The sequence below is a fragment of the Platichthys flesus genome, chromosome 16 (assembly GCF_949316205.1).
Source record: "Platichthys flesus chromosome 16, fPlaFle2.1, whole genome shotgun sequence".
Classification (NCBI taxonomy): Eukaryota; Metazoa; Chordata; class Actinopteri; order Pleuronectiformes; family Pleuronectidae; genus Platichthys; species Platichthys flesus.
This window is the reverse complement of record NC_084960.1, coordinates 17012156-17028948: the sequence shown is the minus strand read 5'-3', so window position 1 is coordinate 17028948 and position 16793 is coordinate 17012156. Positions and strand designations below refer to the sequence as shown.

Below are 16793 nucleotides of genomic sequence, written 5' to 3'. Positions count from 1 at the left end.
ACACAACATTAACACAAGTAACTAATGACAGTTATTGACAGCTCAGAAGGTATATGTAAAAATAGTGCAGGAGGATCATCACCTGTCACTGTTGACACGTTCTTATTACCACTAAAGGATCTGTGGTCTTTTTCAGTGTTGAGCGGAGATTGATAATGCGACTTGATTGACATTTAAATAGCTTGACATTGCCAAGTTTGGAATGTCCGGTTTTCTCTAGCAGCTCGTTCGTCTTGATAAAAGGAGCCCCAGCCTCCTGCTGGCCTTCACTTAGTCTCCCTGTCGCTGGCCACTGGTGAGATCCATCATCCGCACTCCTGACACAGACATCCATTATTGGAGGAGGCCGCGAACGGTTCATCATTTTTGTGTGTGTGTGTGCCTTTTGATTCAATCCATCTGGGTTGTGCAGACCTGGTAAGTTAAACCCAAAACAGAATCAATTTCAATTTGAATTGATAGGACTATAGTGGGTCTCAGTTTCCTTGCTTTTTTTGTCTTCAGGTACCAACATGAGCAGTGATGCCGAGATGGCCCAGTACGGGCCGGCGTCCATCTTTCTTCGTAAGCCGGAGAAGGAGAGAGTGGAGGCTCAGAACCGTCCGTTCGATGCCAGAACAGCCTGCTTTGTGCCCGATGCCAAGGAGCTGTATATCAAAGGTGTCATACAGAACAAAGAAGGGGGCAATGTCACCGTGATGACTGAGGCTGGGGAGGTAAATATATTTATATTTTTACAATTCCTGATAATGCGGTGTAAACTTTTCAAATATATTTACACTCGAAACAGCGAAAATAATAAATCCATCAAAGCTGTCATACATTTTCATTTTCATTCATTTGGTCCACATTCGATCTCTCAAGAAATCTGGTACATAACAATGAAGTAACATAAAATAACAAATATATAAAAATAATTGTAATAATACAAATAGTAAGTACATAATAAATTAATAGAGCAAATCAAATCTGTCTCTGCCTAAATACATAGGTGTTGAAGGAATATTTTATTATGCCATATTACAACACAGTATTAGGGCTATACTGAAGAAGATAACAATAACTTTCAAGAATAATAGGATAACCTGTGCTCAGTGGAGCTCCAATTCCTGATCCAAAATCTTGAACCACACCCATTGTTTCTTGAGAAACTACAAATCCACTTACACAGTAACCTTCACAGTCGAGCAATATCAAACATTTCCACCTCCACTTAAGAGACTATTTCCTAAAATCTGTAAATTAATTTCTCTAGAGTAGATTCACTACTCACATACTTATGATAATGTGACAAAAGAGGAAGTATTTTGTTAGTTGTTAAACTTATACCAAAGTATAACTTAACAGGATGCTCTATATTCCTCATTTAAACGCAGGTGACAGGCTGATTTTCTGATATTCCCCCTCTAAAATGACAGGTGGCCTAGAATTAGGTGACAACTTTTGACATCTCATATTTTTTTCCTTCAAGTGACTCTACTACTCAGTCCATCCCTTTCATGCACTGAAAAAACGTAATTGGTAACCAAATAAGGTCTGAAGCCTTGGTTAGTCAGTTTAAAATCCGGAACAAAACAAATGCTTATAAAATACAATATTTTCAATTTTTTAAAGCATAATATGAATGAAAATAATTATATCTCAGTTTTGTATTTATCAACTTTTCTCTAGGCACTTTTTAAACTTGCACATCATATGATTGAATTGAATATTACATTCACATCTTACATTTAATCCTTTTAAATGTCCCTTTTTAAAAATATTACACTCTGTTTGTTGATATTCTGCTTAAATTTCCATGTTGCTGTTCTCATTTTATTTCTTAGACTGTAACAGTCAAGGAGGAAGAATGTTATCCCATGAATCCCCCAAAGTATGACAAGATCGAGGACATGGTCATGATGACCCACCTCAACGAGGCCTCAGTGCTGTTCAACCTCAAAGAACGTTACGCAGCATGGATGATTTATGTGAGTAATGACAGGGATGTCTCGATGTGTATAAGTGATCCTCTCTCCCTCACATCATCACATACTCTCTATCATCCTCTGCAGACCTACTCCGGGCTCTTCTGTGTCACCGTGAACCCGTACAAGGGGCTTCCTGTGTACGAACCCAGGGTCGTGGCGGCCTACAGAGGCAAAAAGCGCATGGAGGCCCCACCCCATATTTTCTCTGTCTCTGATAATGCATATCAAAATATGCTAACAGGTAATGCATAATAATGCCATCACTGAGCATTTAACAAAATTACAAAGCATTAAAATCCTCTGATTGTTGTTAAAACAGGACAAATGTTGATTTTCAATTACACTTTGATCAGGTTTGTCAGATCTATAGATAAAGTTTCTGACCTCCAAAGACACACAAGTAGAAGACAAACAAACAATTAGAAATGTTACAGAAATACCGCTGACATTTTAAACATACAATTAAAATGAAAAGTCATTTTTCAAAGTACAATAAATACAAGCCAGCAAAATTGGATTGACAAATTATTGTAATTTCCACTTTAAACCACAGTGGGTGCTTTTTTACAAAAGTTACAAAATCCAAAGCACCTAAAAACATAGATTTACCTTTAAAAGATTTCAATAAAATTACAATTTCATGAATACAAAAGGAAGGTGGAGTTTTGTAAAGTCCTATAAAAATACATATTATTAAAATAAGTACATATTTCTTCATCACTGACAGATCGTGAGAACCAGTCTGTCCTGATTACGTGAGTCTGCTACAATTACGTTAAAGATATCCCTAAAATGTAACCATTTAAACGAGTAAGTAAGTTTTTGAAAATAACCTCACAGTACGTTTACTATTTGTTCACAGTGGAGAATCTGGTGCAGGGAAGACTGTCAACACCAAACGTGTCATCCAGTACTTTGCGACAATCGCAGTGGCTGGAGGTGGTGACAAGAAAGAGCAGTCATCTGGAAAAATTCAGGTGGAGCAAACAACATAAATCCAACTCATAACAACATTAATTATAAGAAAAACATGTTACTCTGATTAATCTGTCTGTTGTGTTTTCCAGGGGACACTGGAAGATCAAATAATTTCGGCGAACCCTTTGCTGGAGGCTTTCGGGAATGCCAAGACTGTGAGGAACGACAATTCCTCAAGATTTGTATGTATGATCTCGAATAAAAGTAGAAGATATTATATTACATACTGATTGTTTTAATGTGTAATTTTCATGATTTTTATATTTCATAGGGTAAATTCATTAGAATTCACTTTGGAACAACAGGGAAACTGGCTTCCGCTGATATTGAAACCTGTAAGTTTGTCTTTCCAGATGAATAATTCTCATTGTATGTAAACTTACAATTGTTAATTTATTGTTATTTGATTTGGAATTTCATTTAGACCTATTGGAGAAGTCAAGAGTGTCGTTCCAGTTGTCTGAGGAGAGGAGCTACCACATTTTCTATCAGATAATGACTGGACACAAACCAGAGCTCATAGGTACAGTGAATCCATTATATCTTGTATTATAAGTTTGTATTTTTTACTGTTTGCATGTCATTATATCTGTTTGTCTCTCACAGAAATGCTTCTCATAACAACAAACCCATACGACTTCCCCATGATAAGTCAGGGGCAGATCACCGTGGCCAGCATTGACGACAAAGAGGAGCTTTTGGCCACAGACGTGAGCGTTCTTCTGTCATTTGATTTGACTTAAAGGGATTTAGATGCATTTTATTCGCTTAAATCAATGCTTTTATTTTGATTGAGCAGACCGCCACAGATATATTGGGCTTCACCACTGAGGAGAAACTCTCCATCTACAAACTCACCGGCTCTGTGATACATTTTGGGAACATGAAGTTCAAGCAGAAGCAGAGGGAGGAGCAGGCGGAGCCCGATGGCACCGATGGTGAGACTTTATCCTTGTGTCGTTTTGAGATGCAGACCTAATAAATAAAATTGTCCGTTGTTGTCTCTCAGTTGCAGACAAAGTCGCTTTCCTCATGGGCCTGAACTCTGCTGACTTACTGAAAGGTCTCTGCTACCCGAGAGTGAAAGTGGGAAATGAATATGTCACCAAAGGCCAGACAGTACCCCAGGTACACAAAGAGTTATTATGAATTATCCCTACATAGGAAATAACAGAAACATTGAAAACAGATATCAATGTGAAGCTAAGTGGCAAGTTATCCCCCCCCGCACCAACTTGTTGTTTTTGTTTTGTTTGTTCTTGTATGTGATGAGGCTGTTCTAATCGACTTAGAGTTTAAAACTCATGGACGCTCAAATATCTTTACAACAACTTAAAAATACCAATTTTGGGTATTGGGTTGTTGGATGGATTGGTTCTATAGACTGTAAAAAAAAATGACGACATGACAGTTCCCAAAAAGTGAAATCAAAACATCTGGATCAGCCCCCGGTTGCTCGCTGCAGTAAATGTGAAAAACCCTCCATCCTCCATGTTAGAAGATGGCACATGGACCAAAGTAAAAAGTCAAAATACACATCAAATACATTTTTCCCGAAGATGGTTTCTGTCAGTTTTGGCAGTTCTTCTAACACATATGTTCATGATTCCAAGTGTTCATGTTTCTGAAAGGTTTGGTTGTAATTATTGATATAAGTTGATACAAAGACAGACTGACTCTCGATTGTTTGATTGCATGTTTCGGCAGGACCTTGTTACTGCGGCTGCCTCCCTCAAAGGCTACTGCTTAGACTTTTTAGGGCAAGATGGCAAAATTTGTATCCAGGATATTTGGGCTTCATTCGTGGTCAGTGGGAGGAAGTGGAGACGTGTCGTCCATCTTTAGATACTGCCAACGATTGGTTGGGGCAAAACAAATTAGCCTTGGTTGACAGTTTGGACAAATATCAGACGTGGAGATCGTTTTTCTCTGTAGGCGTATTATATGTTTTATTAAGCCTGTTTGCATATCGATCAATGTTTGTGTATCTTGTTTGTGTAACACCTCCGGATCAGGTCACCAATGCAGTTGGTGCTCTGGCAAAGTCTGTGTATGAGAAGATGTTCTTATGGATGGTCATACGAATCAATGAGATGCTGGACACAAAGCAGCCCAGACAGTTCTACATTGGAGTGTTGGACATCGCTGGATTTGAGATATTTGATGTGAGTTTGCAATGTTAAGTTCAGTAGAGTCAGTTGACGTTGATGGTTATCAAGTTTTTGTGGATGTGTCACAAGTTAATAGTAATTGTTGTCTCAGTACAACAGCATGGAGCAACTCTGCATTAATTTCACCAACGAGAAGCTGCAACAGTTTTTCAACCACCACATGTTTGTACTTGAGCAAGAAGAATACAAAAAGGAAGGGATTGATTGGGTGTTCATTGACTTCGGTATGGACCTGGCAGCCTGCATCGAGCTCATTGAAAAGGTAGAATTAATCTCACGCCTTATTTAATATTGGACGTAATTTCAAAATCAACATCTCACATGTACATGTAATATATTCAACAGCCGATGGGCATCTTTTCCATCCTTGAAGAGGAGTGTATGTTCCCCAAGGCCTCAGACATGTCCTTTAAGAATAAACTCTATGACCAGCATCTTGGAAAGACGAATGCCTTCCAAAAGCCAAAGGTTGTCAAAGGCAAGCCCGAGGCTCACTTCTCTTTGTTGCACTACGCCGGCACCGTGGACTACAACATCACCGGGTGGCTGGAGAAGAACAAAGACCCGCTGAACGAGTCTGTGGTGCAGCTTTACCAGAAGTCGCCAATGAAGCTTCTGGCCTTCTTGTATGCCTCCTTTTCTGGTGCTGAAGGTTAATGCTTTAATTATTAATATCAGTGACAAAAACTAAAAACCTTGAGATAGTCGAAGGATAGCTGTGAATTTTGTCAAGCCAGAACCACAATGTGCCAGACTTCATTTGTAAAGGACGACTCATTTTTCTGTTTACTTTGTAGAATCAGGTGGTGATGCTGGAGGTGGAAAAGGAAAGAAAGCTGGAAAGAAGAAGGGTGGCTCTTTTCAAACAGTGTCTGCTGTTTTCAGGGTACAAATTGCAATAAATATATGTATTTCAGATTTTTTGGCTCAAAATTATCATCCAAGGTGGTGCCGTCATGTAGTTTTCATCTACAGTAAATTACATTTGTATAATATTAATGGTTTGTTAGATTGTTGAATATATGGGGCAACTCAGTAAGGAGAAAAAAAAGAATAAAGAAACTTTTTAATAAGAAAAATCACTGATCATTCTAAATGTCTGATATCCTCAAATTAAGGTGCAATGGTACTTATGCATTTGCAGGAAAATCTGGGAAAACTCATGACAAACTTGAGAAGCACTCACCCTCACTTTGTGCGCTGCCTGATTCCAAATGAGGTGAAAACACCAGGTACAGGATTATGAACAACTACTTTATGTCCCCAAATTCAAGTGTGATATTCACTTATGCTTCTGGAGTTAATTTCCAGTCAATTCATGTTGATATGTATTCAGGTATCATGGAGAATCACTTGGTCATCCACCAACTACGCTGCAACGGTGTTTTGGAGGGTATCAGGATTTGCAGAAAGGGATTTCCCAGCAGGATCCTTTATGCAGACTTCAAGCAGAGGTAAAGAAAGATAAAATAAATATATATTTATAACTAATACTCGCACTTTCCTCTACACCATTCCAGATTGTGATGATGTATCTGAACAGGTATAGAATCCTCAATGCGAGTGCCATCCCAGACGGACAATTCATAGATGGAAAGAAAGCCTCTGAGAAGCTTCTTGGTTCAATTGACCTTGACCGCACGGAGTACCGATTTGGTTCTACAAAGGTATGTGTTCATTACCCTCATTTGGGGGAAGTTATAAAAGCCTTTGAACCACTGAGAATACTCTTAACGAGAAGCAAAATTATTATTTTTAATGAACTGAATGCAGCATTACAGAACCATGTTGTTGTAGGTCTTCTTCAAAGCTGGTTTACTTGGCACTCTGGAGGAGCTGCGAGATGAGAAACTAGTTTCTCTGGTGACACAGACTCAAGCACTGTGTCGTGGTGGTCTAATGAGAAAAGAATACAACAATCTGGTTGTAAAAAGGTAATATTATCACCAAAAATACTCTGTATTTGTCAAGGACATTAACACAACACTAATACCATTGTTGCTGTATATTTGACAGAGATTGCGTCTGGATTCTGCAATACAATTTGCGCTCATTCATGAACGTGAAACACTGGCCATGGATGAAGCTCTTTTTTAAAATAAAGCCACTTCTAAAGAGTGCAGAGTCCGAAAAGGAGATGGCGACCATGAAAGAAGACTTCATCAAGTGCAAGGAGGATCTGTCAAAGTCAGAGACCAAAAGAAAGGAGATTGAAGAGAAAATGGTTTCTCTGCTACAGGAGAAAAATAACTTCCTCCTTCAAGTACAGGCTGTGAGTATGCCAGCAAATTAAATGAACTGATCTCATGCAAATCAGTCTCTGAAGGACAGTAAATTAGTGGTGTTGTGTTTTTCTTAGGACTCAGAAAATCTCTGCGATGCAGAGGAGAGATGTGAAGGCTTGATCAAAAGCAAATTCCAACTTGAGTCCAAACTCAAAGAGGTGACCGAGAGACTGGATGATGAGGAGGAAATAAATGCTGAGTTGACCGCTAAGAAGCGGAAGCTGGAGGACGAATGCTCTGAGCTTAAAAAAGATATTGATGACCTAGAAATGACCCTGGCTAAAGTAGAGAAGGAGAAACATGCCACAGAAAACAAGGTTTGTTATGTCACTTGGATGACTGGTTCTGTTAACCTCCTACTTAATGCTTTATTATAATGGTGGTGGATTTTTGATATATGGATAATTTAATATAAATTGATGGAGGTAAGTGCTCGACTCCATCCCAGTCTTGTTTGTTGACTCTTGCAAAAACTTCCAAACTGATTTCTATGAAGCTTGTGGAAAAAGCAGCTGTACAGGTCAGAGAGAAAAACAGTTACATGTGTGATCCAGCTCAAGGGTTGGATTTTTTTCACTTTCATTAAGTTTGTGAGATAGGACATTTTCATTGATTACTCAGGAAATGATTTATGGAACTTGATGAAGAAATCAAGCATGTTTAGGTGACTAAGCAATGTGTGCAATTTGGTGCAAATCCAAATTTGGATCTAGTGAATGTTAATAAAGGGACTGCTGGGCTTTGGCATGAGATATGCACTCTTCTGAATGCCATCTAAGTGCCATTCTAGTTAAAATAATAAGTGGATAACTGTGTAGCCATAAAACATATAACTTTTTCTGAATTCCTGATAGGTTTTGTTTAATTTAAGGCTTATGATTGTATTGCATGGCTATTACCTGTTGCAGGTCAAAAATATAATGGAAGAGCTGGCAGGTCAGGATGAAAACATTGGCAAACTGACCAAGGAGAAGAAAGCTCTTCAAGAAGCTCACCAACAGGCTCTAGATGATCTTCAAGTAGAGGAAGACAAAGTCAACTCTCTGACCAAAGCCAAGTCTAAGCTTGAACAACAAGTGGATGATGTGAGTTGCTCACACAGACATGTACCGACACTGACACTATACTTAACATTTGACGTAACCTTGTACCACTTTCTCTCCAGCTTGAGGGGTCACTGGAGCAAGAAAAGAAGATCTGCATGGACCTGGAAAGAGCCAAGAGAAAGCTCGAGGGAGATCTGAAGCTCGCACAGGAATCTCTGATGGATCTGGAAAATGACAAGCAACAATCTGAGGAGAAAATTAAAAAGTAAAATATGATCATTGGCAACGTTTGTGAGGGAAATATGTTTGCTTTGAAACAACTTTTTTTATGGTTTTCTTACCCACAGAAAAGAATTTGAGAACGACAAGCTGCTCAGCACCATTGCAGACGAGCAAACAAATAATAACCAGCTTCAAAAGAAGATGAAGGAACTCAATGTAATAAAGCTCTAATTCAATACATTGATCAGATTCATTATTAACAACTCACCCCTCATCATTGAATATTGCATTTTCTGTTTTAAGGCCCGTATTGAAGAGCTTGAGGAAGAAGTGGAGGCTGAGCGAGCGGTTCGCGCCAAGATCGAGAAACAGAGGTCTGACCTCACCAGGGAGATCGAGGAGATCAGCGAGAGGCTGGAGGAGGCAGGAGGATCCACAGCCGCACAGATCGAAATGAACAAGAAGCGTGAAGCCGAGTTCCTCAAGGTACGTCGTGACCTGGAGGAGTCGACGCTCCACCACGAGGCCACGACCGTTGCACTGCGCAAGAAGCAGGCAGACAGCATGGCCGAGCTCGGGGAGCAGAACGACAACCTCCAGAGAATCAAACAGAAACTGGAGAAGGAAAAGAGCGAATTAAAGATGGAGATTGATGATTTAGCCAGCAATATGGAAACAGTTGCAAAAGCAAAGGTGGGATATATAAATGTGAAATATTGTTTTTGACCACGAGGGGTCACCTAGGTCAATTGATTAAATTGCTTCAATGTCTAATTTGTGATGGTTGGATATTTTCACAGATCAACCTGGAGAAGATGTGTCGCTCACTTGAGGATCAGCTAATGGAGCTAAAGACCAAGAGTGATGAAAACATGAGACAAATTTCTGATCTCACCAATCAGAGGGCCCGTTTACAAACTGAGAATGGTAGTTCTGTCCTTCCCTTTAGTTTAATACATTCAAATCAAGACTTCTAATTAAGACGTGATTTCTTGTTTGTTGTCATAGGTGAATTTTCTCGACAAATGGAAGAGAGAGAGAGTCTCATTTCCCAACTGACGAGAGGAAAACAGGGATTCCAGACACAGATTGATGAACTGAAACGCCGGATTGAGGAAGAAACAAAGGTAATTAAAGCTCACACTTAAAACACAATCGCATCTTTGGTTTCCTTGATCTTTCTTTCTCATGAGCTTCAGCGTTTATGACCTCCTCCCAGGCTAAGAATGCCCTGGCTCACAGTCTGCAGTCTGCTCGTCATGACTGTGATCTGCTTCGGGAGCAGTATGAGGAGGAGCAGGAGGCCAAAGCTGAGCTGCAGCGCAGTTTGTCAAAGGCGAACACCGAGGTGGCTCTGTGGAGGAACAAGTATGAGACTGACGCCATCCAACGCACCGAGGAGCTCGAGGAGGCAAAGTAATTCAATATTTAGATTGAGATATTTGGCAGATATTTGCTTTAAAGCTTCATTTAGCAGATTGTTATCAAGGTCGCATCTTGTTTTATTCTTCTCTCTTACCACTATCATTTGTAATGAAAAAGTCCTAATCCTACCTTCCCAGTACCAAACACCAAACAGACAGTGTAAGGCCAGTTGGCATGTGGACATTAGTTAACTCTTGTTGTTCCTTGTTTCCTGTTATCACTAATGTGTGGTAACTACATAAAATGAAAAATATAAAGAACTAGGTCAGCTTAGGTGATGCATTAACTGCTTGCTCTACTGCCACAATGTCGTCATAAGACAAGTAATAAAACCAAAATATTCTGCTGTCAAAGGGATAGTTCACTGAAAAATGAAAATGCAGTCATTATCTACTCAGTGAAGAGTCCACAAAACACTTCTGGAGTTTAAGGGGCAAAATTGTTGTTGCTGCAGAATTAAAACGACAGAAAAATATAATAGATAATAATTGTAACCGCAGTGAGAGAAACCATCTTTGAGAACAGTTTATATGACTGCTAAAATGGAGGAGTCGAGGTTTATGACTTATACTGCAGCTGGCCACCAGGAGGTGATCAAAGTTTTGGCTTCACTTGTGGGCAGGTGTCATGTAGTCCAATTTCATGTCGTCAATGGTTAATTCAGACAACCACCTCTTACGAATTATCTTTATTTGAGCTGTAATGCAGATCATTTATATTTACTCGTAATTCTATTGCGTGATGTTAGTTTTTTAAAAGCACCATTTTGAAGAGGGGTGTATCCAAAGCTTTAATAGCTGTTTTTTTCTCGCCTTTCTATTAAATTCTCGTTTGTTGTACTCTCACCGACCGTATTTCTTTTAAGGAAAAGGCTTGCCCAGCGTCTCCAAGAGGCAGAAGAGCAAATCGAAGCAGTGAATTCTAAGTGTGCCTCACTGGAGAAAACCAAACAGAGACTTCAGAGTGAAATGGAGGATATCATGGTGGATGTGCAAAAGTCCAACAGCTTAGCTGCTACCCTTGACAAGAAGCAGAGAAACTTTGACAAGGTATTTTCTTTGACAATTAAATTCAATACCAAAACGTTTGTTTTTGTTACATAATTAATGATAAAAAATGTTATTAATTAAGATTCTAGCTGAGTGGAAGCAGAAATTTGAGGAGACTCAGGCTGAGCTTGAAGGTGCTCAGAAAGAATCTCGATCTCTGAGCACCGAGCTTTTCAAACTTAAGAACTCATATGAAGAAGCTCTAGATCATCTGGAGACAATGAAGAGGGAGAATAAAAACCTACAACGTGAGTGAAATCTTACTCTGAGGTAAAAAGGTGTTATGTATATTTCAAAACCTCTCTAATGTGCCATCTTTGGAAATGCAGAGGAGATCTCGGATCTGACAGAACAACTTGGAGAGAGTGGGAAGATGGTTCATGAGCTGGAGAAATTCAAGAAGCAAGTGGAAACGGAGAAATATGACATGCACACTGCCCTGGAGGAAGCTGAGGTATCCAATACTGAAAACATAGGCACCCAGTCATATTCAACACCAGTGCTGGCAGATTTGTTGTCAATTAATAGTAATACAGTTGCATGGTACAAATGCGGCAAACAGCCTTACCTTTTTTCTTACTTCTCCGTTAAGAACTCAAAACACATCTTAACAACTCTTTACTTGCGAGCATCATCCATTAACACAGCAAAACAATGTTATTGCTTTACTCAACTGGTCATGAGAACAAGTACATGTGCAAACTCATCTGTTTTTAAGGCCTCACTGGAACAGGAAGAGTCAAAGATCCTGCGTGTACAAATGGATCTAAACCAGGTGAAGGCTGAAGTGGACAGAAAAGTGGCGGAGAAAGACGAGGAGATTGACCAGATGAAGAGGAATTACCAGAGAGTGATGGAGTCCATGACGGCCACTCTGGACGCTGAGGTGCGGAGCAGGAACGACGCCCTGAGAGTGAAGAAGAAGATGGAGGGAGACCTGAACGAGATGGAGATCCAGTTGAGCCATGCTAACAGGCAGGCGTCTGAGGCCCAGAAACAGCTGAGGACCATTCAAGGGCAACTCAAGGTACAACCAAACCATTGTTTCATTCACCGTTGTTCACATCTCTAACCCGTAATATATTCTTGTTAAAGATTTAAAACAAATAATTTGTCAAATGTATTGTTGCTAAACATTTTGCTGTTTCGGGTAAACGTTATTATCAAGAGGTAGTTAATTTTGGTCAATAGAAGCAAAGAGATATTGCAGTGTAATGTAAATCACTCCTCTCATTGCAGCTACATTATCCATGCTCCACTGCATTATCTTTTCATTAGAAATACCAATAACAAATCATTATTAATGCCTTGTTGACATTTTTCTGTTTTATCAAAAAACTTTGATGAAAGAGCAAAGAAACAGGCAGCAATTTTTTCTAGAACAGTAACAGATTTTTCGCTGATTCTTTAACGTCAGTAGAGCTAAGCTAGTAAGGCTACCAAAATCTGTCTTACTGATGCAATCCAATCAGTCTCTTGAGAGTTTCCACACTGAAGCCCCTCAAAGGTTTCATCATCTCACTTTAGAAACAGTGAATGTCTGCAAAATTCTATTGCAATGCATCCTTTACTGAGAAGTTTCAGTCACACAAAAGCAACTTTGGGTTCATTCTCTGGGGACCATGACGTTGCTGTGAAATATCAGTCTGGACCAAACTGGTCAACTGACATATGTTGATGATCACCATCACTTAAGATTCATAAACGTAGCAGCCTGTAGAAGCTACAATGTTAATAGATTGATTAAAACCTAAATTTCTAAAAAGCGTCCCCCAATTACAGCCGGGATTATTGGATACAGTCTCCCTCAACGATAAGCGGTTTATATACTGGAAGTTCAGCGAAAGATTGGTACACTTCCGATTAAGTGGTGATAAAGAAAAGATTGGCTGGTCACCATCAACTTTAGGAACCACCCTCTGGAGATGATTACATTTTTATGTTTTGGTCAAAGTTTGACCTGATGATCATAAAAGACCTGTGATAGCTGTGATATTATGCTCAGGGCTAATGTGGACAAATGAACTTACCAACCATACATCCGGCTTTGATCTCCTTGGTACCCTGCCGCAAGCGAGACAGAAAGCACAGCAAAGCAGTCTCAGCATAACCAAGATGCGATGCATTTTCAGGATGCCCAAATCCACTTGAATGACTCCGTCAGAGGGGAGGAGGATATGAAGGAGCAGGTGGCCATGATGGAGCGCAGAACGACCTTGATGCAGGCGGAGATCGAAGAGCTTCGGGTGGTCATGGAACAGACGGAGAGGAGCCGCAAAATAGTTGAACAGGAACTGGTTGATGCCAGCGAGAGAGCAGGACTTCTTCACTCTCAGGTAGGTTTCCCTACAAGCATTGACACACTGAACAAATCCCTCTGATTTGCAGTACCTCTACAACATTTGCTTCATCTTTTGCAGAATATCAGTCTTCTGAACACCAAAAAGAAAATTGAAACGGATGTAACTCGTCTGCACGGTGAGATAGAGGAAGTCATTCAAGAGGCCAGGAATGCAGAGGAGAAGGCCAAGAAGGCCATTACTGATGTAAGGGGATTTTACGGGCTTTTTCATTTATTCCTTTTTATGAGATTCAAAAATAAATCAGTACTACGGGTGTGGCGCCTTTAGGCTGCCATGATGGCTGAGGAGCTGAGGAAGGAGCAGGACACCAGTGCTCACCTGGAGAGGATGAAGAAGAACGTGGAGGTCACAGTGAAAGACCTGCAGCATCGGTTAGATGAGGCTGAGAACTTGGCCCTGAAGGGAGGGAAGAAACAGCTTCAGAAGTTGGAGGCAAGAGTATGTATGCTGCCTATGTCTACTTGCAACTCACAATTATAAACCATGACATAACCCTTCACCCATTGAGAGTTGGATGAAAAGAAAAACGCAACGAATTTAAAATCCCGTGATCATCTCATGAGTTGGTTGGCCATTTATGTATTTATCATGTGTGACGTTCAATCAGCTTCTTTGGGATGATAACAGGACTTCAATTACCTGTGGTCGTCATTGTCAAACGGAATCAGAATCCCATTAACTTAGGTAGGTTGTCCCATTCAAGGAGTTTGCTTTGGTGTTTAAGTGGAAAAATAAGGATAAATGTAAAGCAAATAAATAAAGAGGTGCTGAAAGTACAGAGAGAAAAATTTATATTAGGAACTTAAAGTACAAGAGTAACATCTGACAAACTATACAATCAAAATAAAAAGATAAAAGAAAAATTAAAAATGGCATATGTAAATAATATCCCCATCAATGAAGCTAGCTATTTTCATCATTATTGGATTGTTTTATTTTTTCCATAAAATACCTGTTGGAATTTTAAAGAAGCTGAATGTAACATATTTAATCGTCCTGCTGTTTTAGAGAAAGACCCAGACCCAGACCCTAAATGATTAAAGCAGTTACCTGATCATCAAGACAGTTGCCAGATAGTTAATGAATTGACAAATTTAGTTTTCATCCTCATCGTGTTTCATGTTGCAGACGTAGAATCAGTTATAAGAAGGCTGCAGCAAAAAGTCGTGTTTCAGTCTTTGGGAGTTTGTGACTCTTGTGACTCATAATACAAGTCTCCTATAGAACATAATCTATTCTGCTCTCGTTCTCAGGTCCGTGAGCTGGAAAGTGAGCTTGAAGCCGAGCAAAAGCGTTCCTCTGAGTCCATCAAAGGAGTCCGCAAATATGAGAGGAAGGTCAAAGAGCTGACCTATCAGGTAAATCCAAGTTTCTTTATCTTTGTAATCAATGCAGCCTCCTGCCACATGATTATGTTGCTGTCCAAACAAAAGAGTCCTGAAAACAGAATCCTTGAGTGTCCAGTTGTCTGAGAGAAATGTGTCTTTGCTCCTTTCAGTCTGAGGAGGACAAGAAAAACATCGCTCGACTGCAAGATTTGGTCGACAAGCTCCAGATCAAAATGAAGGCCTACAAACGAATCGCTGAGGAAGCTGTCAGTGAATCTCTACCCTATCAGTTAAAATAGAAAAATGACTTCAGAGATTTGTTGTGCGATCACCAATACATTAAACATGCTTGATTTCCAGGAGGAGCAGGCTAACGTGCACATGGCAAGATTTAGGAAGGCCCAGCATGAGCTGGAGGAGGCAGAGGAGAGAGCTGACTTGGCCGAATCTCTGGCCAACAAGATGCGAGCCAAGAGCCGTGAAATCGGGACAAAGGTACTGAGCTGCTTATATTTCAAATAAACCTTAAGTTAAGTCTATATAGAGCGAAATATTGTTATTGAGACATTTTTTACAGATGGAACTCAGTGACAGTTGAGAAGTTAAGGAGTTTTTATTTTCAGTTTTACTTTCCCCTTTATGCGTTATATATGTTTTTTGTGAATGTAAAAGTTCTGCAAATTTAAAAAGCCCAAAGTCCGCCACAAATATTCTGCATCATCTTGACGTCACATGAACACCCCACATTTGCATAACACATGACCAGCGGCTAGTCTGTCACGCCACCCTAACCAAGCCAGGTAAAGCAATAGTAGAGGCTCATATTTCTTACACATGCTGGAGTTGGTTTACCAATCAGAGCAGACTGTGCTTTATTGGGATAGGGGTCTTAAAGAGACAGGTGCTAAAACCGGATGGGGTGTTTTGGTCAGAGGCTAAAAGGAGGAGCTGCAGCAATGGGCAGTATGATGAACGTGATGTGTTTTCTCAACGTTAGAACATGTAAACCTTTTCAGGTAATAACACAAATTAAAATGATCGACCTGAACATGGGCAGAATATGTGTCCTTTGAACACTGTATACTACATGAAAAACATTCTTTTTCATAAAATAATTTCTATGTGTTTTGATTTTATGATTCACATTGATATCAGTAACATACTGTTATTTTAAGATGATGTATTAATTAACACAGTTTTTATATTCATGTGTTTGCTTCCAGCCTCAAGAGGGACAGGGCGAGTGACGGAATGTGGAACAAGACTTTACCTGCAGCTCCTAACACCATAGATATACGAGTGCATGAAAGTCATGTAAACAAATTATATATAGCGTATGTAGTCATTTACTGTTTACCATATGAATATCACAGCAAGTCAACATATCAGTTCATTTTACCAAAAATGAACTAAAATAATAATCTGTTATATTAGAAAACACTGTCATTCATACAACATCAGAAACTCAGAGACATCGCTCTCCCAGGACACACAGAAGTGCAAACGATGCAATAGATATTTACAACATTGATTCTGTGAAATGGTTTTTAACATAATGGAAAGTGTGTCAAGTGTTTATAAATAAGAAAAGGTCTGATATTGATGAATGGAGCAGCAAATGACACCTGAAGGCATGTTGTATATCAAGCTGTCTTGTTATCATAGTCCATGATCATCGGAAATATGCACAACTGTGCCACACAAGATCAGAAAGGTTAGTCTCTATTGGACAATAATGAAAAAGTAGCCGATGTGGCTAGGTTGTGAAACTCCTCTATTCATTAAAATGATTAATTAACAAATTCAGTGTGTTTATTTATGTTCGGAGTTCCTTTTCCTTGAGCTACATGGGATTCAGCAATGACTTATTTTATTTGTGCCTCATCTCTCTGTTTCTTGGTTGAAGGTTGGTATAATAAGGAATAAGTCATGGATCTTGCTGAAAAAACACCTGAC

General features: G+C 39.6%; 1 protein-coding gene across 1 annotated transcript; it reads left to right on the top strand.

The window, feature by feature from the left end:
• The first annotated feature begins 512 nt into the window (after positions 1–512).
• On the top strand, positions 513–16579 carry LOC133971555 (myosin heavy chain, fast skeletal muscle-like). The gene is made up of 39 exons (XM_062408964.1): positions 513–716; positions 1827–1970; positions 2055–2211; positions 2698–2725; positions 2833–2947; positions 3038–3130; positions 3220–3283; positions 3373–3471; positions 3555–3658; positions 3748–3886; positions 3958–4076; positions 4964–5113; positions 5211–5381; positions 5465–5771; positions 5917–6005; positions 6264–6351; positions 6456–6573; positions 6663–6786; positions 6917–7053; positions 7136–7391; positions 7479–7721; positions 8313–8489; positions 8570–8715; positions 8798–8888; positions 8976–9365; positions 9473–9599; positions 9681–9799; positions 9892–10088; positions 10963–11146; positions 11229–11394; positions 11476–11600; positions 11865–12173; positions 13279–13482; positions 13567–13692; positions 13777–13947; positions 14763–14867; positions 15008–15103; positions 15198–15332; positions 16061–16579. Exons 1-39 carry the CDS (start codon positions 513–515, stop codon positions 16082–16084), a joined length of 5841 nt encoding a protein of 1946 aa, XP_062264948.1. The 3' UTR covers positions 16085–16579.
• Positions 16580–16793: the final 214 nt, after the last annotated feature.